This window comes from Neovison vison, chromosome 2 (assembly GCF_020171115.1).
Source record: "Neovison vison isolate M4711 chromosome 2, ASM_NN_V1, whole genome shotgun sequence".
Lineage (NCBI taxonomy): Eukaryota > Metazoa > Chordata > Mammalia > Carnivora > Mustelidae > Neogale > Neogale vison.
Genome location: NC_058092.1, coordinates 72,172,509 through 72,196,305, shown reverse-complemented (window position 1 = coordinate 72,196,305; position 23,797 = coordinate 72,172,509). Strand labels below are relative to the sequence as shown.

The 23,797-nt window shown below is 41.3% G+C and overlaps 1 protein-coding gene across 2 annotated transcripts in view; it reads left to right on the top strand.

The window, feature by feature from the left end:
• The window catches only part of DDAH1 (dimethylarginine dimethylaminohydrolase 1), a 133,153-nt gene extending 111,419 nt beyond the window's left edge, over nucleotides 1-21,734 (top strand). For both annotated transcript variants that reach the window (XM_044238608.1, XM_044238609.1), the window contains exons 5-6: nucleotides 17,649-17,792; nucleotides 20,023-21,734. In XM_044238608.1, coding sequence (XP_044094543.1) covers nucleotides 17,649-17,792; nucleotides 20,023-20,139 — 261 coding nt within the window. In that variant the 3' untranslated portion in view covers nucleotides 20,140-21,734. The remainder of the gene's footprint in view (nucleotides 1-17,648; nucleotides 17,793-20,022) is intronic.
• The last annotated feature ends 2,063 nt before the right edge of the window (nucleotides 21,735-23,797 follow it).

Genomic DNA, 23,797 nt, shown 5'->3' with positions numbered 1-23,797 from the left:
GGGGTTGGCTCCCATTTCACTTTCCATTGGCAGCAGGCAGAGGCTCATCCAAATTTGGAGTCTCTGTCCTTTACTCTTTTCTGTTTATTTTTTATCTTTATCTACTTACCCTAAAGGCATAACAAAAAAATCACTTAAACATTACATGCTCTCCATCTCCAGTGGTGTCCTATTGTTTTTTGGCTGAATTGAGTTGGCAAAAGACTGCCTCCACCCCAAAAAGGATGCGTGTCCTGGGCTGAAATTTGCATCACAACATGACCTGCGTGACACTCTCGGCCACGCCAATGCCAATGCCAGTACCCTTGATGTTGAAAGGATTAGGAAATGTATCAGTTGAGCTAGAGGGAGGATGGTTGAGTTTTGGGTTACTGTTTCTCCGTGGAAGTTACATGTATTAAATGCCTTAGGTGTTGATGAGTATCCTATTGCTTGGCTGAAGGTTAATAAAGCATATGGTAAAACATAGACACTAAATTAGAAGTGACATTTTAACCCTGAATTTTAACTCCAGCCTCTAGGGAAGGCATCCATACTACCTCAAAGAACACCAGGATTTGGGCCATCCTTAGAAATAATGATATGCAAGAGAAACAAATTCAGTTTGCCACCACCTTCCTGCAAAACCATTCCACTAGTATTATTACCCTGCTATTAATAATCACTTACTGGGGCGCCTGGGCGGCTCGGTTGGTTAAGCATCTGACTCTTGGATTTGGCTCAGGTCCTGATCTCATGGCGTGTGAGATAGAGCCTCATGTCAGGCTCCATGCTCAGTAGAAGTCTGCTTGGATATTCTCTTCCTCTGCTCCTTGCCCCACTTACTCATTAGTTCTCTCTCTCTCAAATAAATCAATCAATCATTTTTAATTGATTATTTTAATTAACATATAATGTATTATTTGTCCCAGGGATACAGGCCTGTGAATCATCAGGCTTACACACTTCACAGCACTCACCATAGCACATACCCTCCCCGATGTCCATAACCCAACCATCCTATCCATACCCTCCAACCCCCCAGCAACCCTCAATTTGTTTTGTGAGATTAAGAGTCTCTTATGGTTTGTCTCCCTCCCCATCCCATCTTGTTTCATTTTTTCCTTCCTTCCCTACTAAGAAATCTTTTTAAAAAAATAATCACTATCACACTTTGCTTTGTGGTCACTGTAACATCTTGGGGGGGGTGGGACAGGGAGGAAAAGTAACAATAGTCCATTTGTCCCTGGCATCTATTCAGAGCAGTGTGCAGAATATAATGCTCTTTTGTAAGAAACGTTTTATGATTTTTAAAATAAATTTAGTGAACCTAAAAAAAAATAATAATAATAATCACTATCTTTATTTTTATCTTTCAAAATGTTATATTAGTCCAGCAATATGTAAGAGTATTTCTAAATCTACTTTTCATTGATGGTCACTGGATGCTGTGGTTGGGGTCCGCTGTTGCTCAAACACTATCATTATTAAATTAAATTAAGTTAAATATATAAATATATATATTTTTTTTAAAAAAAGGAAGCTTTGCAGATGTTACAACAGCCTTTTAATCTTCCTTTTAATTCCTTTTAATCTCTTTCTGAAGTGGGATTAAGTTCAAAGCTGTGACCACATATCCAGAAGTGACTCATCATATAGAGTTTCAACCAAAAAACAAAACAAAACAATTGGAAGCCAAATGAAAGGTGTTGAGTCTATTGCATTTCATGCACATTTTCTCATCACTCATTCATTTTTCCATCCACACTCTGGCAAGGGATAAGAGCTCAACATTTCTCAATATACAACTAGTAGTAGTTGTAATATCGGTAGCAGTAATAATACCTTTTAGGTGTAAAAATCAGGTTAATTTAATTTGAGAAGTCAAAGTTAGTGGCTTTCAAATTTTAGTGTACCAAGAATCACATAAAGTGCACATTTGAAATGCACATCACATTCCTCGGATTCACCAGGACAAATTCTGATTCAACAAGGCTGGGAAGGAACCCACATCATGATTTGGATGTAGGTAACCCATAGATTCCCTTGTGAGCAATACTGGGTCTGTCTGGAATTCACCAGATAGCAGTTCCTATACTGGGATATGAAGGCGGGGGAGAAAATTCATTCTAAAAGTAAATTGCTATGTCCTTGAACAGAAAATGTCACGAACTATCATTCAGAATAATATCATACTGAGTAAAATAACTGGCACTTCAGAGAAAGAGTTCTCCTGTGAACGAAAATGCAGAATTCCACTAGATTATTGAAATACAACTGCTTACGAAGAACTCACTCTTCTCTAAAATGTTGTGTGTTTTTCAGGGGAAATGCTTATAGAGTAAAAGATACATATCATGTTTTCTATCTCTATTGGTAACACTTGCATGTTAAAAACAGTGTATCTGAAGTGAGTTATTGCTCTAATTCTCATTGGGCACTTAGGCCATCAGACTTGAAAAGGAAAGTCTTCATTTCTTCTGAGCTCTGAAGTCCTGTGGCTTGAAAATAAACATGATACTAAATTCATCAAGTAAGGCAGTGCACCTTAGTGGCTCCCTCATTTAAGCATCTGCCTTCAGCTCAGGTCATGATCTCGGGGTCTTAGGATCAAGCCGCACGTTGAAGCAGAGAGTGTGCTTCTCCTTCTCCCTCCTCCACACCTTCTCCCTCTTCCATCCATTTGTGTGTGCACACTCTTCCAAATAAATAAATAAAATCTTATGAATGAATGAATTCTTCAAGTAGGAACAGAGGAAGGAGGAGGGAAACACAGGTGTCTGTCTGGATAAGAAGTTTGTCTGGTCCCATCCCTGAGCTTGATAGGGAGAATTTGAGAAGGGGCCCTGGAGAGCAACCAGAGCCAGTTAAATTCTGGGATTCAGTGACCAGAGTTGATTACACAGAAGGCTATGGCACAGGTGTTGATGGGCAGCTCCTCCTTGCTGTTCAGTAAAGGTTGAGCTCTAATTGTGTCTTACACAAAATTGCATTGGGAGATTTTAGGAGGATTTTAAGAGTTATTGAAATGCTAAATGCAGTGCTAGAAATGATTGTCACTCAGCATTCAATAAATGTGTACTGAGTGTCTACCACACGCCAAGCACTGCTGCAAAGCACTGCTCAAGGGGCCCGTGGTGTAACTGTCTCCCTGGAAGCTTTTAAATAATCTGTCTTTCTGGGATGACTTGCATACCTTGACTTGATTGGATTCAAACAGTATGTCAGTCGCCAAAGCGATCAAAATATATATAATGGTGAAGTAAAAATACATTACTTTCTGAGTCCGTTGATGACGCTAGCTAGTTGCCTTTCCCAACTTCTTAGACCACCCTTCCTTTTTGAGTTTTAAGTGAGCACATTGCCACTTGAAAGAAAGTGGAAGAAAGTCTGCATTTCTCAGCTTCCTTTGGGCTACACATAACAATGAGACTAAGTATTGCCGATGAAAGAGAAGTACAAGTGCTGGGTATGAAATCCAGGCCGTGGACTGAAAGGGAGGAGTTGTGCCTTTTTCCCTTTTCTGAATCTCCCGGCTTGAAACAAAGGATGTGATGGCTGGAGCACCACAGCTCTTTTACACCAGGAGGACAGGAGCATGCTCAACCCTAGGTCTGGAAGAGCAAAAAGCTAGAAGGCCCTGGATTCGTGATGACTGTCAAGTGACGACGCAGCATTATGACCTCAAAACTCTTCCCATGTGAGAAAGTTTTTTTGTTTTTTTTTTTAAAGAGGGGCAGGTTGTTTCTATTATAGCCAAATTTAGTCTGTTACAGCCAAATGGAGATAAAGGCTTTTGTTTGCCTAAGGGAGAAAATTCAATTCAAGCTGCCTAAACAAGGGAGATTTATTGGTCCATGCAGTTCTAAAGTAATGCAGACTCTACAGTAGGGTTGATTGATCTGCTGGATGTCGCCATCCAAGAACCAGAATCTTTTGGGTCGCTTCCCCACCTAACACATTTCATTTCATCAGAAAGCTGCCTCCCTTTCAGGACAGCAGTGTGACTGCCAGCAGCTTCTGATGACAGGCTAGCACACCTGTATTCAGGGAGGGCGACATTCATCCTCTCAGAAAAGTAAGGAAGCTTCTTTCAGATCTTGTCTATACTTATGAGCCTGAATTGGTCATCTGCCCATCTTTGAACCACTGACTGTGAGCAAGGGCTGACTTACATCCGAGCTGCCATTTCCTGACTGCACGGAGACGTGCCAGGCACCGCAGCAATCTCTCAGGGGCACCATGGCCTCTTTTAATATTTCAAAGATAGCACAGATATACCTGTCAGATAACACACACAATTCTATTGTTAGATCACTTGGATCTAAATTCTTAATAAACTAAAGTGTTAGGGTTTGGGGGAAAACCTTTTTTGGGAACACAGAAGTGTGGTTGTATTTTATTTTTTTATTTTGGTTTTGGTATGGTTTGGTTGACCTCAAGGCACCATAAAAGTATTACTGAGGCTCTGTGAACCAAGAAAGGAACTGATGGACCAGAATTGGGTAGAATTAACTTCCCCCAATTATGTGGGCTACAAAGAGCACTGTAGATATAATGAAAAGTGGGGTAGTTACTAAGAAAGCAGAGAAAAGGTGTGGGGAAAGCAACCAGAGTGTTCACCAGGCCCTCGGAAGAGCTAAACCCTGGCTTGCTCTTAGGGAGGGAATTATCTTTTTTTAGGAAAACACAGTGGGTCCTTTGGGGTGAAAGGTGGTATCTTTGAAGGTTTGGGGTCAGTAGACAATACAACAAAAGAGAAAGCAAAAATGTCCTTTCTTAGAAGCACTAAGAACGGGGAGACAGGACAAGAGAAGAGAAAAGGGAGTGAGAAGAGGCTTCAGCCACAAGACAGAGTTGTCAAGTCTTTGAAGAACACCAGCATTCAGTATTCAATTTTAAGTGTTCATATTACTGCAATACTCTAACCTCCCAAACCTGGGAAAAATCTGTGACTCCGTGTGAATAGGTTTTTTGAGGCAATCAAAAAAAGACTGAAGTCCCTGCCTATGATGACATGGTTGAAAAGAAGAATAGTGCCTGTAAAATAACTATCTCTGAATGGACATAATTCTCTGGAAGCTGGGGCCAGAGACGATATGAGAATATAAACTCCCGTCTTTCCACCTCCCACCCTTAACCCCCAAGATAGGTAGAAATTATAGAGAGGGCACAGAATAGTGGTTCTTGATCCTGTCTACGTATTAAAGTCACCTGTTTAAATGAATGTTTAAAAGGAAATACTGATATTTTGTCTAACTGCAGACCAAGTAAATAAAAAATCTCTATGGTTGGGACCCAGAAATCTGTATTTTTTAAAAAGCTCTCCAGATGATTTTTGTCTGTAGCCATGGTTTAGAACCACTAGCCAATGTAATATCCATTATATAAATCAAGGAATAGAGGTACAAGACATTCTTACTTAGATCTTGAAGAGAAGAGAGACCCCTTAAAGTGGAGGTGGGAGAGGGGGTCAGGGAGGAGTTGATATGGTTCCTTCTTGTCCCACTTAAATTGTCTCCACCAAACTAAGACCTAAGGGAAAGTCTGGACTGAGTCAGGAGAGCTAAGATCTAGTCCTTACCTTGCAATTCACTGGCTTTATAAGCTTTTAACTAAGTCAATTAATTTTTCATCTCTGAATCTCTGTAAAAGAGAAGTGGACTTGATAATTTCCAAATTTGTGCTCAGTTCTCAAACTTACGATTCTTAGTATTCTATAAAATGACCTCACTTCCTCAGCAGCTCATAGTACTTTATCAACATTCCCTCTCTGACAACAACAAAGACCACATCCAGAAGGAAACCAATCTTTCTTCCCAACCCAAAGTAACTCCCCACACAAGAACAGACAAGGTGGGGGTGGCTGTTTTCTTCATTAGCCGTGGTTTGGTTTTGATCATTTACAGGGTATTTCAGTTTCTGGGAAAAGATATATGGGGACAACAGCTGTTTTCTTAAACACTTATCCCTTTCTTTCCAGGGGTCTTATTAATTCCAAGGAAGAATAGAAGAGTAAATAGTACACTTACTAAGAAAGAAATTTGATTTCTTTCTTTTTATGGTTGTTTTCCCTTCTCCTTCCCATAAATATCTGCTCTTCTCCTAAAATATGAATTTGATGAGTTTCTCCTAAAAACAGTGGTTTTTCAACCGGAGGCAACTTTGCCCCCCAGGGGACATTTGGTAATGTCTGGAGATATTTTTGTTACAACATGGTGAGTGGGAGAGTGGATGCTTCTGGCATGTAGTCCGTAGAACCCAGAGACGCAGCTAAACATCCTACAATGCACAGGACAGGCTCTGTAACAAAGAATGATCTAGCCCAAAATATCAAGAGTGCTGAGGTGAAGAAACACAATCCTAAAATATGAATGGGATTTGTCAGCCCTGTTTTGCAGGAATTGTCATTTCTGAGCATATCACAATTAAGGTGCTTCTTCCTGATGAGAGATAGCGGTGACTCCTGAATGTCAAGAAGCCCATTCCAACAAGAGAGATTTCAGGAGCCGGGAATTAAATAGCTATATACAGTCCAGTGTTTGGTAGATGTTTTGTATAACATTATTTTCAGATATTGGAACTACTTACTATACATGGACAAGATGGAAATAAATGTGAGATGATCGCAGAAATTGAGTAACAAGGCCACGTGTAATTGCCTCTAGAGATTTGCATTACCAGCCTTTGAGGGAAGTGGAGCTAGGGCCTCTGAACTGTGATGTTCAGCCTCTTTTTCTGACAAATGCAGTGGAGGTAAATGGATTTTGTTTGGAGTGTGTGTTTTAAAAAAAGATCTGAAGAACTCACTTCAAACTTTTAATAGTGGTTACTCTAGGGAAAGGGGCAAGACAGAAGAGTAAGATGGGGCAGAGAAGGGAGAAAGAAGACTTCAATTTTTTTAAATCAGCTTTATTGAAATAAAATTTCCATATAATAATACTTTATTTCATTACACATTCACACTTCACACTTCGAATATACATTTCAGTGAGTTCTGACGAAAGTATACAGTTGTTTTAAGTCCAATAGAACTTCAACTTTTCATAGTTGAATCGTTTACAAGAAGCTTATGTGTTGTAATTTTGTTCATAATTAGTTTTTTTTGTTTATAATTAAAAACATGTTTTAAGAAGAATTGTCTGAAATTACATTCTCCTACCTCACCTCATTTTGTAAAAGCGGCTTACAAAGATGCATGAAGGATAGCAAAATAACCAGAAATAAAAGGGTAATATGACTTGAAAGGAAAACAATGATTTGACTTGAAGCCAAGGGGTCCCTGGGTAGCTCAGTTAAACATCCGATTCTTAATCTAGCTCAGGTCTTGATCTCAGGGTCGTGAGTTCAAGCCCCACATTAGGCTCCGTGCTGGACCTGGAGCCTATGTTTAAAAAAAAAAGGAGTAAAACCCTCTTCACCTTATTTTGCCTGTTTGAGAGCTTTGATGAATTCAAGCTCCTATTTAACAAACTCAATTTGCCACCCTTCCTTCCAAGAGTTCATGAGTTTCATAAATCCATTGAAAGTTAATCCCCAATCATTGCTTGCCCAAGAGGACACAAAAGTTATATGAGCCAGATTTTAAAGTTAAACTTAACCCATGGCATTACCAGAGAGGTAACTTTCTATGAACAGCCAACTTAAGCTAATAACATCCACGAACCAAGTCTTATAAAACCATGAAATTTCCTGTGTAGGGCAGCGGATTCCTGGAGTCAGCTCCTACCAGCTTATGAGGTTGATTGTTAAATTTTCAGATATTTTGAGGCACCAACTCAGTTGGTTTAGCGACTGCCTTCGGCTCAGGTCATGATCCCCAGGTCCTGGGATGGAGCCACATGTCAGGTTCCCTGATCAGCAAAAATCAACAGAAGCATTCTCTTGTGAGAATCAGTTGGCAATATGAAATTTACATGTGAGAGTATTGACTATTTTATTATTATTTATAAATTGTGTGTTACCCATCCTTCATATCAGTAAAATTTATAATAAATTTATGTGGGTTATATTATGCATGTATTTTCCCCTACATTTACCAGCACACTACTGCCTGGAGCTAAAAATCTCAGAATACAGATATACATTAAAGATTTATTTTTTAAAGATTTTTTATTTATTTATTTGACAGAGATCACAAGTAGGCAGAGAGACAGGTCGAGAGAGGGGTGGGGGGGACCAGGCTCCCCGCAGAGCAGAGAGCCCTGTGCGGGCTCGATCCCAGGACCCTGAGATCATGATCTGAGCCAAAGGCAGAGGCTTTAACCCAGTGAGCCACCCAGGTGCCCCTAAAGTTTTTTTAACCATCTAGGCTAAGATATAATTGGAGGCCCCAGTGATGATTTTCTTCATCTCGTTCCAGGAAAAAAAAAAAAAGCGCTCTTTCATAAGGACAGATCCTTCTCTAACCCCAAGGCAACATTTTCGCAAGAACCAAGTAGACAGGGCAGAGGATTTTGAATGACTCTAAATCAAAGCAATAACAATTACTGTAAAAAAAAAATTAAATTCATGCTCTTCTGATGAGATAGTCAAGGAATATTTGCTCATATAGAAAATAAGCACTAATCCACCAGTGGTAGGGTCAGGATTGATTGGGGGCCTCATTGCAAAGTGCGTGTGTTTGGTCATTTCTTCTCTCTCACTCTGGAGCCTACCTATCTAGAAGTGATAATTCCTCTTAACCCACTGTCTTTTTCCATTCCCAAAGGCTTTGCTCTTCTATCATCTCCTTAAAGAATATAACAGCTAGCTTTAAGAAAACCAATCCTGGGTGGCTCAGTGGGTTAAGGCCTCTGCCTTTGGCTCAGGTCGTGATCCCAGGGTCCTGGGATCGAGCCTCACATTGGGCTCTCTGCTCAGCAGGGAGCCTGCTTCCTCCTCTCTCTCTCTCTCTGCCTGCTTTTCTGCCTGCTTGTGATCTCTGTCTGTCAAATAAATAAATAAAATCTTTGAAAAAAAAGAAAAAGAAAACCAATCCCTATAGTTCAGTAGAGAACTTAGATGACTTCAGGAGTCAGACCTTCTCCATCTAAAAGCATTTAAATGCAAACCTGTAAAAACACATGCATGTCAGGCACCTGGGTGCTCAGTCAGTTAAACATCTGCCTTTGGCTTAGGTCCTGGGATTGGGTCCCACATTGGGCTACCTGCTCAGCGGGGAGTCTGCTTCTCCATCTCCCTCTATGCCTCCCCTCCCCCCATTCTCTCTCTCTCCAATAAATAAATAAAATATTTTAAAAATAAAAATATATGCGTGTCAAACAAGTTGTATCTACAAGAAAAATCAGCCCAAAGGCTGCAAGTTAGTGAGCTCAGAGTCTAGTCTTTCAAGGGATATTGGAGAAGTGGTAGTTTGGTGTGACAGGAAAAAGATAGGGATTTGGAGGTTGATGGACCTGGACTTAAATCCTGGGTTTACTGTCTTAACATGTGGCCTTAGACAAATTACTGAATTTCTCTGAACTTTGGTTTTCTCATTTGTAAAAATGGATAACTGTGAGAAATGAATGAAAAATAGATGAACTACCAGTGAATAGAAGATAGCTCAATAAATGGTCCAGTTGTTTCTTGCTATCAAATGACACAGGGAGCCTAGGAGATCTCCAAGCCCCCAGAACCCAAAGGCATTAATTTTTGAAGGTGGGATTAGGGTGCAGGTATCTGGGAAAGCATAGCCAGGGCATGACTTCAATATCTAAATAGGCAACAAGATATATCTTCATGAACAAGACTATAGGAGATCTGTTTCTGCCACAGAGCTAGTCTAAGAGAATTTATGGCAGGGGTTAGAAAGGAGGTAGGATCCCAGATTTTGCATTTTGGAAATGGTGCTTTGGTCTGAATTTCTTTCCTCTGTACCCCTGAAATTAGAAAATGAGGATTGTGACTCACCCAGAGAATCTCCCTTGTTCCTCCTGCCTGTCCCTTGCCCCCCAGCCCTCCATTGAGCTCAGACTGGTCCTCTAATAAGATGGTGAGAGTTTTTCCCAGCCTTCCACAGAAACCATTGTTTTTGAGAATCCCTTCCAGAAAAGGTTCATGTGCTTTGTGGTTGTAGTTTGAAGGAGAGAAGTCTTGTCCCCATGTTCAGGTGGGCATTATGATCTGAACAAAAACAGCAACTCCAAATATATGAGGGAATGTGTGGAGGAAATGGCAGCCAGCTTCAAAGGAAATATTTGGCCTTGGAGGTTGGCCCAGATTTAACTAAAAGGAACCATGTTGCTTCGCTCTTAGGATCTGTGTAGCCCATCTATTCAGAGAGGATATTTAACAGACAGTCTTTCTCAGGTTCTGTTCATTTTGAGCTGATCCATGGAAAGATCCATTAAATATGAAAACGTAACAGTTCTAGAATATTGTCTGTAGTTATATTGACTCAGCCTTAAAAGGACTGTCTGGGCTTAATGCCTGGTAAATTGTCAGCTCTCAATAAACTCGTGATGGGCAGATAAACAAATGAATGAATGATTTTAGATATATAGTAGCAACAAATAGTGTGCTTGAAAATCACATACTATATATCTCAAAAGAATCTATAATCTGTCCTTCTTAGTATTGACTGTTTTGATATGTTGGAAAGGGTACATATGTATATTTCATAAATGACCAATTATGAGTGAGCCAAACACACTCTGAATATTCCCTAACCGTCTCTAAATATCTTCTCTACCCCTTTCAGTATCTGACCCATAAAAGTCCTAAAGCGTTCTGTGAAACATTAGCCCAAGAATTTTTTTTTTAAATAATTGATGTAATACAAAGAAACCATGAGTAACAAGTGGGAGAATGTAGCCGCCTTCCAGCCCTTTGAATGAGAAAATTCCCAGAAATTCTGGGAACTGCCGGAAATGCCTGGTTGTTAATACAACTAGCCATGCAAATTCTCTTGGGCTGAAAGCCAGAAGTTTCCCACTCTGTTTTGTGACAGCTCCACTCTGGGGAGCAAGGCTGATTCCTCCAGATCAGCCGCTGTGTAACAGACCATGAGGATTCGGCCATGATGATTCGGTGGTTTTCAGAGCCATTTCCGCTCTGCCGCGTGCCTTCTTCATTAAGGGGGTGCCTGTAATGGAAGTGAGCTTTACTTTCTTTTCACTGCTAGCATCCCCTTCGTGCGCTTGTCCTGCCTTAAATTATAGATTGTCATCACCTGAAGGAGGAGCCTGCAACTCAGTTATCTTTGGATGTCTTTCTCTTTCCCACCTCTCGCTGTCCTGTCTAGCCCCCCCGGGGCCCTTCCATTGAGAACTATTGGATTGAACCAAACACTGGTTGTGTCCAATGCCAGTAATACTCTGTTTTACACAAAGTGGAATAATTCCTCTGGGAAATGGCACAAATCCGAAATGGCATTTACAGCAAGGAGTTGACGCCTCCGATCTTCCTCTAGAGCCGGGTCAAACTCACGCATATTATCCGGAGTCCAGGGCCTCTCCGGAATTTAGTGTGTCCGTGGAGGGTTTCGGTACTTCCTCCTTTCCAGTCTGGCTTGGGACATTGTGAGAAGCAGGAAGTCGATCCCCTGGGGTTAAAAGAACACTGTACACAGAGCTCTGGAGCAATACACCACCTCCACCCTTTTTTAGGAAAAAATGCTGGCACATAGACCTGCACAGCCAACAGCTACATTCTCAAGATACTTGAAATGATGCTCATCTTTTAACAAAGGCTTCTGTGCAGCCACAGAGAGCAAACAAAACCTGCTCCTCCCCTCACTGCGGCTGCATCTTCCTCCTCAGGAGCCCGGGCTCTTAGGGGCCCTGCCCTGCCCCATGCGCCCTGGGAGCACAGCTTCACAGCACGAGCTCCAACAACAGAGGAAAGATGTTAGAGATATGGTCTTCTGAATCTTTTTCTGTCTGTTCCTCTCTGAATGGTTAGCGCCCTGCCTTGTGTATATCCCCGTATTTCCTGGTCCCAGCTATAAATAAATGTCAGGTTGTCTTATTCAGACAATAGCAACATATAGGAAAGAGGAAAACAATCACTCTCACAGGAAAAGAGAAACCTGTTCTTTGTTCCAGAAACAGAAACCCTTTTTGTTTAGAATAAGTACCTCGACTTTTTCAAGAAAAAAAAAATGTATTTTTTTGTTTATTACTTAAAGTTACCATTTCCTAAATCGTTCTCATTTTGAAAGATGATGCCTGATTTTGTTGCCTCCTTTCCCCTGTTGAACAGAACCCCTCACTACTCCAAATGGGGCCTGTTCTGTTATTAAAAGCCTTTTCTCTAGGCACATTTTTTAACCTGTCTTAAAATGATAACCATGGAGCCTAGATAAATTGATTGAGAATCTTCTCCTAAGATGGCTTTGTTAAGACATTTAAGAGTAGCATTTATCAATGAATTACTGTATCTAGTCCCAGTGTTAAATTATCCCCCCTCCCACACCCCAGGGTATAATTCCTTTCCTGACAACAGTGAAAAAAATGTAACTATCCTCAAACAATGGGAGGTTGGTACTAGCTCTGATGTCAGTAATTTTTAAGAATACTCCCACCAGAAGCTATAAATTATAAATATAAGGTCTGGAAAAGAAGAGAAGTATTAATGAGTATGGAAAACCAGTGATTACAATTTCAAATAACTGAAGAACAAAGCAAACACAGAGGAACCAAAGGAGTGTGATTGTTCCCTCAAGGAGCTGAAGGTGGGGGATGGGAGGGAGGGTGGAAAGAGATGGAGCCCAAGTAAATAAAACACCTCAGGAACGGAAATACAGTCTCTATTACCCGAAAGAAACTGGGAACTTTTTCAAGTAGGCACGACCTTGGAGATTTTAATCTGTTCCCTCACTAATAAACAAGAAGTCAACACTGATAACACTCCTTGATAATACTTCCTCTGGAATGTACAACATTCCATGTTTCTGCTCCTTAGTCACTACCGGACATGCATGAGTCGGACTGAGAGGTGCGGAAGTTGCCAGGCTGCTCGTGGGACCATTGAAGGTATAATCAGGCCCATAGGTGTGATCTTGCTGTGTTCCTTTCTCTTTCAGCTCTTCTTACACTAGGATAATAGTGTAACCTTTGGATAAAGAATGTAGTGAATTATCTGTAGACCATGAATTAAACTGGAAAACCAACTGGCCACTCTCTAGTGCTTATGAATGGTGGGAGCAATGAGTCTGAATGTGATGGACCAAAATATGCTGCCCATGGTTCTCCCAGTGGCTTAGAAAATTAGGTCAATGGAAATACTCAGTTTTCTGGATTTTGTTTTCTTTGTGTCGGAGCTTGACGAGGTAACAAGGGCTGTACATATCCTGTTTTAAGGATCTTTTTCCTACTTAGTAAGCCCGCTGAGGTCCTACTTAGTAAGCCTCTGGCCCAGGGAACTGTCTCCTGGTGGTCTGGAAGAAATCCTGAATTTCTCGGGTAAACTCAATCTAATCCACATGAAAGACAGTCACTTCTAGCTGTAAATGAGCAGACTTGCCATCTTGGCCCACCTTCAATAACACATAATAAGTAGAGATTCAGACATACTATAATCCTAGACCCTGTACCCAGAAAGAAACATGCTGGCCAGGCTGATGAGGAGTGATGGCTGAAAAGTTTCATAAATCCCAATTTGTGTGTTGATTTAGAGACAGTTCCACTTAATAACTTGAAGAATCCGTCTGCTCACTGGGCTTCTGGACCATTTTATTAAATCATAGGTTGCAAATTGACAGAGACATATGGATGGTCATTTCAATATACACAAAGTTTTGTTCTTTTCTTTCTTTGTTTTAATGCTTTCAGGTGCTGCAGACTGTCTAGTTTGCCCCAGATCCACCACTCCCTGTCATGTTACATCCAGAATCATTTGGGTAGGACCATAGACTGTAGTGTCCTACTGTACAGCATTAGGAAAAAGCCAAACATTGGCTTTAGCTCACATTAATTAATGAATTATATTTCTTTTTAATTAATTAAACATTAACTAATGAATTATATTTCTTTTTCTGGACGAAGACCATACCTTGTTTTTATATATGCAGTTGTTCACATATATAAATTGTGAACATCTCAGTGTACTCATTTTTTTTAAAGATTTTTTTTATTTATTTGTTTGACAGAGAGAGAGACCACAAGGAGGCAGAGAGGCAAGCAAAGAGAGAGGGGGAGGCAGGCTCCTCAATGAGCAAAGAGCCCAATGCGGGGCCCAATCCCAGGACCCTAAGATCATGACCTGAGCCGAAGGCAGAGGCTTAACCTCCTGAGCCACCCAGGAGTCCCCTCAGTGTACTCTTGAGGTTTGCTATAGCCTTTGAAAGGAGTGAGGAAGGGCTGCCTGGGTGCTCAGTCAGTTAAGTGTCGTCTTTTGGCTTGGGTCATGATCCTGGGGTCCTGGGATGGAGCCCCGCATTGGGCTCCCTGCTCAGCAGAGTCTGCTCCTCCCTCTCCCCTTGTCCCTCCCCCTGCTCATGCTCTCTCTCAAATATATAAAATCTTTAAAGAAGAAGGGGGGAGGGGTGGAGGAAGAGGAGGAAAAGGAGGGAAAAAGAAATCAATTAGTTGCAAGCATATTTTGATCACCTGCTAGATGCCAAATGACTTGCAAGAAACAAAGAGGGAAGTATGCATATTTATTACACATTTAATATGTACTAGGAACTTGGGCTAAGCACTTCGTAGACATAATCTGTTTTACTTCATTTTAAAAAATAACCTTCAGGGGCATCTGGTGGCTCAGTTGGTTAAATGTCTGACTCCTGAATTCAGCTCAGGTCTTGATCTCAGGTTTTTGAGCTCAAGCCCCACTTTGGGCTCCATGCTAGGCATGGAGCCTACTTTAAAAAAATAAAATAAAATAAAGCAAAATAAAATAAAAAAATTAAATGTTCAGAGCTACTCTATGAGAAATAGGTATGACACTATCATCCAATTTAATAGCTGAAGAAATTGAGGCTTGAGGAGCTTGCTCAGGGTCACACAGTGTATAGCAGGGCCAGGATTCAGACCTAGCTCTTTCTGATTGCAGCTAGCAGCTTGACCCTTACTTGTCTGGTCATGCTGCCATAAAATACTAGAAGCTTATTAAGGGCTTATTACTGTGCCTTATTATATACATTATCTTCATTTAACTTTCACAATAAGTATATGAAAGACTATTATTATCTCAGTTTTATAGTGAGAAAACCAAGAGGTCAAAAAACAGAAAAAGCTTAAACCCAGGTCTTACTCCAGTTGATGGTCTAATGTGCCCCCTTCCACACAATGGAAGGTATTATTAATATGTTTTAAAAGCAGCCAAAAAGAAAGTCTGCATAAGATGTATTTATGTAGCAATTCATAATAGAAGAGAGCTACTTGGATATGGATTTTTTTTCTTATAAGACTCTCCATAGTATTTCTGGGCATATCCATTTTATAAGGAGGGCTAGGTTGAATATGTTTTTAATTTTCTTAGAATAGCTACTCTTGAGGAATGTCTTTAACTTCTTAAGTGTCCACATATTCAAGTAGATCTAAGGTATCTCCATCAGGGCTGTAAAGAACCACCACGGCAGGAGATGCCCTCTACGGGCCTGTCCCTTTAGGGGACGATTTAAGAAGCACAAGACAGACATCCAGCCCAGTCAGTCCTGTGGCTACCCCAAACTGTAGCATGTTGTAACAGGCTTATGTATGAAAGAAGAGTTAATGATGCCACAAAAGAATAAATTACAAGTGCCAAATGAGGGCAAAAAGGTCGATGTTACAGCATATACTAGGAGAGGAAGAACTGCCACAGCCCTGGAGGTCAAGAAAGAGGACAAAGAAAGACAATTAATAGAGAAGGATTTGAGTTGTCCAGATGTGGGTTTGAATCTACCCCGTGACTCTGAGCAAGTAAGTTATTTGATCTCTCTCAGTCTGTTTTGTTCATCTGTAAGATGGGAGTTCTGTGATCAGATAATACATTTTAAATGTTTCCTGTGGTACCCCATTTCTTCTTCTGTATAACTGTCTGCCAGTCTCCTCCATTAGGCTGTAACCTCTCAAAAACTGGATCTGGGGGTGTCTGGGTGGCTCAATGGCTTAAGCCTCTGCCTTCGGCTCAGGTCATGGTCCCAGGGTCCTGGGATTGAGGCCTGCATCGGGCTCTCTGCTCATTGGGAGCCTGCTTCCCTCACCCCCTCCCTGCCTCTCTGCCTCCTTGTGATCTCTCTCTCTGTCATATAAATAAGTAAAATTAAAAAAAAAAAAAACTGGATCTGTGTCCCACTCATCTTTGTGTCTCTCAGCCTTTGGTACAGGGCTTAAGCTCATGCCCATACCTGATGTTTCTTTCTGTGCAAAGGATATTCCATTTTCAGATTACTTGTGCCCTTTCCCGACTTTTGACATATTCCACACGAGGAGAAGTGAATGGTTTACTTGACTGGCGAGTCAGGGAGAGCTTATTCTATGTCACTCTCCATGTTCTCTTTGGCATGAACTTTCTACAAGGAGCATGCAGTCTTTTGCTCTCTTCCACACTGTGAATCTTACTGTCCTTTGCTGCCACCACTAAGTGGGCAAGCCTACCTACTTCTGAGGTCTAGTAATATGAAGCACATTTCCATATAGATATTGAAAGGTACAGGGAGACCTGGTTGGAAAGGTAAAATCAAACCAGATTATGGAAAAGATCTTGTTATACCCTTATGGCATGACATTTCAGCAGATTCCTTAAAATATTTGGATATTGATCAAGAATGAAAAGAGTCTACATGATGAAGCAGAAAATATATTTGGCTTTTTTTGTTTATCTGTTTTTGGTGTTTGGATATTTTTGTAGTGAAGGAGGGGTGGTTGATTTTTGGATTTCCATTTTGATTATGTTGAGATGAGGATAAGGTGTCAATTTCTAAAAATTTTATAGAGTTCACTCCTGTGATTTTTTTAAAGTTATTATATGTGAAGGCATTTATAAACCCATCATTTGATTAATAGGCCTGCTAAATCAGGTGGGGTTTTTTTGTTGGTTTTTTTTTTTTTTTTTAATCAAGTGTGGTCTGGGACCATCTGCCTCAGAATTACCTGGAGAGCTTTAAAATGCAAATCTCTGCACCTCACTTCAGATCTGCCAGATCAGAATCCCTGGTGGTGAGCCCTGAGAATATGAGTTTAACATTCGCCTCAAGTGATTTTTATGCTTATTGTATTAAAGGCATCCCCTGCCATCAGACAGGTTAATTCAATTTAAGTGTATCTGCAAGAGGAAATCGCGCGCGCGCGCGCGCGTGTGTGTGTGTGTTTATTGCTAAATCAGATTATTGACCAGAATGATTACCACTCTGGTCCCTTTTTCCTATAGACTAGGACAGCCCTGCTTACTCAGCCAAGGATGTCATCAAAACCCCAGCGCGGCCTTTTGCATATGTGTCCATTTCATGTCTCACTGATAGATCTTATGAACAAAAAGTGGAAAAATTATGGCCAGTTTTAAAACCTTTTTAAAATTACAGACAAACACACACTTTAAAAAAAAAAGAAGATGATGATGAAGAACGCTTGCAGTTCTTCCAGAGAATCCTGACTTCATGGGGTTTTCCTCTGGGATCTAAATGACTAGAGGGAATAGGTAAAAACTTCTCAGGAACATTCTTCAGCATCTGTCGCGAGCTTATACCCATGCGCCACCTTCCTTCTGTTTGAAAGTGTGGGGAAGTGTTCCGCTGAAACCTGCTGTGTTTCTCCTTATAGATCATGCAGCAGATGAGTGATCACCGCTATGACAAGCTCACTATGCCTGATGACACGGCCGCAAACTGTATTTACCTAAATATCCCCAGCAAAGGTCACGTCTTGCTACACCGCACCCCAGAAGAATATCCAGAAAGTGCAAAGGTAAAACAAACAAACAAACAAACAAACAAAACCAGCCTTTGTGGCCAGTGCAGCTGAGTAGTCCTCTCTGTGACAGTCTTCCTGCCTGGGGATTTTTTTCATGATGTAGTGACAAATAACAGGGGCTTCCTTTTTCTCTATACACGTCAAATCATTAAGAAAGCAGAGAGGATAATATAGTTTTGGGGCACAAGGAAAGTTAATTTAACTCATTCTTCTCATTCTTGTCTCTGATGACGAACACATGAACAGTAATTGAGGTGATCATGCCCGGTATTCAAAACTTTTCAAGTAAGTACTTGGATTTTGCACGTTTTTGCTGCAGCTCTGGTGACACGTATCTCCCCGCACTGAGACACTCAGCATAGAGACTTACAGTTGGACGGTCAACTGTGTCATTGTTTTCTGGCAAATCTGAGCTGCCCTTCACCAGAAGGTCATTTGTTTTTTTATGACAGAGAAGTGTGAGTGACCCAAAGAAGTGGGTGCTCATTGTCAAGGCTGCAAAAAAGGGGCTTTGGGCTGTGCATCCTGGGTAGCGATGGATCAAAGGGATGACACACTTGTCATCAGGCACCTGTCCCTCTAAGAGCTTCTGCGTTTGTTCGTCAACACGGGAGTTGTCCCTAGACATGGAATTCTTTCCTGGTCTAAGATGATGTTTCTTGTCCTTCGGGGCATTCTGCCAGTCTCTTCTGCACACGCACTCACTCACAGCAGTGCTCACCTGTAGACCTCCAAGTGTCCATATCTGTTTTAGGCATTTGAGCATCTTGCTCTCTGCCCAGAGGAATCAGGTACTGACACTCAGCATGACAGAAGAGCCCTTAATAGCCACTGGTTTTTTGTTTATGCATCTTAAAATTTATATCTTTTAAGATTTTAGAAAATATTTTGGCCACCTTTCAGATACATGATATTGTGTAATCACCAGGTTTATCTTCTGAATCAGTCACCTTCTTGGCAGATAAAAAGAAAATGGGGAGATACATAGATGATTTCTCTGTTTCCATGGCTGGAAGTGTGAACCTGAGGAGAACAGAGGACCCTTGAGCACAGAATGGGGCTTAACCAGGTCTCGGATAAATAGAAGGTCTCATACTTTATTGTCAGGATTGTTTAAAAATACAGGTTTCTAGACCCCCACCCTAGAATCTGCAATTTCAATAAGTACCCGAGTCAGAGAACCCACTTGGAGAAACAAGGCTCTGGACCGTTCGTGCTTCTCCAGCCACATGGATTATCTGGTGACCAGATGATTCACGGCTTTGGATTCAGCCCTGTGTCTATCCATGTCTATCCACAGTAACGATGATAACGTCCATGTTTACTGAGGCTTCCCCTTTGCCAGGCATGGGGCCCAGCCCACTCTGGGCATTATCTGATTTATACCTCGCAGCAGCCCTGTGAGGGCACTCTTGTTACTCTGCTTTTACCAAACAGTAACCCAAGGCTAGAAGGGAATCTGACACCTGGCTGAAGTCACACTTTAGGTGGTGGGTTGACAGACCTGGGTCTGGAGCCCCACTCTGGCTCCAACACTCCTAATTAGCCACCGTAGGGAAATTTAAGGAACAATTCTTCCTAAAGAAGCATGGTAGATCGTTTTTTTTGACAATGTGTTCCAGGTGATTTTGTACTTAAAAAAAAAAAAGTGCTTTGTTTGATCATCAGAGAAAAATCTGTGCACCTTTAATTCAAAGTTGAGACACATGCTTTCTATTATGTCAAAAGATGCTATAAGATTCACACCTGTCATTGAAAAGCAGTGTGACCTGAAACACTTCACTCGGAGGCTGTCTTGTCGAGTTTTTTCCAGTGGTGTTGGTAAGGAGAGAAGCCTTAAAGTTTAGTAGAGAGGGTTTTAAAGTGTGGCGAGGAAAGGTAATATTCAGACTGAAAACACTTCCACTGGCCTTCACGCACCACTCAGTCTCCCAGGGACAGCGGCAGAGTGAAGGTGTCTCTGGTAAAACCACATTTTTGACACATCTTCGACTTTGAGGTCAAAGCATTGAGCTCGTGATTCACCAAGGCCTCTCGCTCCACTGGGGGCTGGTGTGGTCTAGACTGCATGCGCCTCTTGAGGTGCAATGGCTGAGAAGCCTAAACTCAGTGAGCCAAATGAATCCTCACACTAGGCGAGGAGGTGGGGGGTGGGGAGGATGGGGGTAAGACAGAGGCGGAAACATAACCCATCTGCTTTACCTTTCCTTGATTTCTGCTGCAGGTTTATGAGAAGCTGAAGGACCATATGCTGATCCCTGTGAGCCATTCTGAACTAGAAAAGGTGGACGGGCTGCTCACATGCAGCTCGATTTTAATTAACAAGAAGGTAGACTCCTGAGTCGAAGTCCCCCCACTCTCCTCGTAGCCGGCAATACCGCACCCACAAGGCCGATGACTGTATGCTCCTGTTGTGTTCATTGACAATCTACTTGCCACTGTGCTACTAACTCTGGTTTACAAAAGTCTCCTTCTGAGTTTGCTCCGTTCTGCACCCTCCCCTCTCTCCCCTTGCGGTGGTACCTAAACTGTGGGTTTTGCTAAATGAATTAAGCAATCTAGAAAATCTAGAGCTCATGAATTATTGAACTGTGATTAATGGTAGCAAAGAAATACTCATTTTCGTGTTTGTGTTATCAATGTGAGTATATATATATATATATATATATAAATATATATATATGCTGTTGAGTTGCCAGTATTGGCTAAAGAATGTCTTCTTGATCAGTCAGATAGGCCAGGGGTTCTTTTTTCCTGTTTGTATTGTTCATCATCTTTGGTTCCTGTGAAATTCCTTGGTTCCTGGCTTCTCCCCTTTTCCTTCCTTTTTTTTCATCTGAACTCTGGATATTTCATTGCCAGTTGCTTTCTTTCGCCTTTCTCACTTCTGTTGCCTTGGGTAAAATCCAGAGTCTTGACTTCTGGGTACCTTCCTGCGGGTCCTTCCTGACTGCCACACTAGCCTCCTCTGACCCAAGGCTCCATCTACAGCCACCACCCTCACTGTCCCCAGGAAGGACAGACGGGTCCCTCAGCAGAACTGTGACCAAAATCACAATGACTGTTTGGGGAACAGTTAACCAGGCATAGGAATATCTTGATGGGGTTTGTCCCAGACATCAGAATTCCAGAAGAAGTAGGGCACCACACCTAGGAAGGTAAATTCAGCTCCAGAGGGTTGCTAGAGATCATTGATCGAGAAGCCTGGAAACACCCCATGGGCACATCTCAGAAATCTTTAAGTCACATTCCATGCATTTTTGCTTCATTACTGACCATTTGTAGACCTCGGGGAATAGTCTTATTTTTTCCTTCGGCTCCTTTCTCTTCCCACCCCCTCTCATCATGACTCACCCTACTTCCAGCCTTCTACCCCCTGCAATTATCCTGGTCTAGCAAAGTTAGTTCTTTCAAAAGAGACATTGCATCTACAAATGATTATTGATGGTCTAGTGAGAGCCAGATGCAGCATGTTCAGGAAGTGATAGGCTTGGTGCTTAAAACCACAGACAATGGACAATTCCACTTTGAAATATCTATGAATATATACTGTGGAATTCAATTAAAATTTCTTTCCTCTCTAGCTTTTAAATTACACAACCTGAAACTGATGCTGGTCTCTCACAAAGAACAATGGCGCAGTGAAGGGAGAGATCATTGTTTTTTACTTAAACCTGAAAGAATCAGCCTTTTAACAGGCCAGGTAGATGGTACTTTCCAAGGAATGATGACTGATCCAGGCATGTTATCAAACTTCCTCGTCATCTCCACCTTTCCTGTATTGCCTGTAGCTTGTTGTTCAAGATTAACAATCAGGGAGATTAAGAAATATGACTTCAAGGCTTGCTCTGCTTACCTATGTGATTCTTTTTTTTTTTTTTTTAAGATTTATTTACTTATTTGAGAGAGAGAGAGTGCATGGTGTGGGTGGGGGAGGGGTAGAGAAAGAGTCTTACGCAAACTCCCTGCTGAGCTTGGAGCCTGACCCTAGGCTGGATCTCAGGACCCTAAGCCAAAACCAAGAGTGGGCTGCTTAACCGACTGAGCCACCCAGATGCCCCTTACGTATGTATCTCTGACCAAACAGTTCTTATTTTGGTAACCAAGACAGAATTCCCTCCATTCATATCTCCCCTGAGCAAATGGAAGCGACAAGCCTCCGACAAAAACAAGACACCTTAACCTCTACCTATCCTTTTCATTTATTCAATGATTTTATGCCAAAATTTGAAGAAATTCCTTCTCCTCCTTTTTGTTGAACGTTTAATTCATTCCCATGCAGGTGTCTTAGTTATAGCATGGTATGAATGAACCATATCTTGGTCACTGGTTTGTTTCAAAGGGTCTCATGATGGGTGAATAATGTGTTGTTACCAGAGAGAAAATGAATGTTACCCACATGGTCTACTTCATAAGGAAAAATTGTCCCCCACGATTATGGTTGCCCTTTTGGGTTAAATCTGGCCCTGTGCTGGCAAAAGCAGAACTTCTTCCTGGGGTAGTCTGGCATCTCAAAAACAACCTCGGGAAAGTTAACCCAGTCAGCCACATTAGGCTTAGTATTAAAGCTAAGTGGCATATAATTTTCAATATCTTTACTTCTGTCATCCCAAATTGAGGAACTGTATTCTATTTAGTCAATTGCAAGTGAACAGGTTTTTCTTTTGAACAATTTGTTCTACAGAAGGCTGTTTTTCACTTTTCCTTTCGTTTGCATTTTTCCCCTCTTTGCTTCTCTGTCTCAAGAAATCACTTAGAGTCTATGTGCCTCTTCACAGAACTGTATTCTCTGCTCTGTCACTGATAAGATTGTCTTCTTTGGACTCCTTTTGTGATACAATGATGCAAAAACCCAAAATATCTGCAGCATAGTGGTAGCAATTTTTGATGTTCTAATCAGCATAACATTATCTTTGCAGAGGAACGATGACCTGTTACCTAGGATCCCCTCTAGTCTGTTGTGATTTATAAGGATAAATAAACTAACAGAAGCTGCTCTTTGACATTGTAAAGACATTAGGAATTGTATTAAAGTAAGGAAAAGTTAATTCCGATTTAGTTGGTTAGTAAGAATCTAACAGGGGCAATATAGAGAAAGTACATTATTTAGCATTATCTCTTCAACTGTAATGGATTGCTATAGAAATCAGCAGGCAGATCTCTAAGGTGTATTGATTGCTCTTTAAGCTACTGTGAACAGCTTACTAAGGCTATCTCTTCATCTCTACGGGGGAAATAGTCTGTAGGTGAATAATGTGACTTATATAGAGTTGCATGTTAGTCTTCGTAATTATTTAACCTTTAACATTCTACAGAACTCAGACATGGCCTCAACATGGTGTTAGACTTGTGCATTTTGTTTTACTGACCATCACATTCCAGCCAATGTATGGTATTCCACTCTGTGTGCCAAAACCAGTCATGCCTTTCACCGCCCTCTAGTCCAGAGAAGTTCTGCACCCGGTTTTAGTCTCTTGCTGTCCTGATGCTACAAGTATACCAATCACGATGGAATAAAGTGTGAATTGTACTGTGACCAACAGCACCTGTCTCTTTTTTGCAACAAAAACTGCTGTAGTAATTGCAGTCACCATTGCTTTGCTGTCAGCAGGGAAGTTTTTTCTGTTGTCCCATAATTAGAAACACTGCGCTTGTAAATCAATCTGCCACCAAAAGCTTGCATTAAAATGGTATCTGAAATGATAGTTCATACGCCAAGCACTTAAAAAGCAGGCCTGACACCCTTGTGAGGTCAAGAGGTCTTGATCTCACCGGTGTTCCTCCTTGGAGGCTTCCTTTGTTCCCTTTCACTCCGACTGTGATACGGCTCAGTCACGAAAGCAGTGGAACAGGTTTTCCCTTGTGCGTGCAAGAGTTTGGTTGTGGTTTTTGTTTGCTTGTTTTACAATAGGCATCTGTTAGGACATTTGAAGATTTTTTAATGAGTCTTTTTTTATTTCCAGAAATTTTTTTGAGCCAAAAGTAGCTTTATTATATTC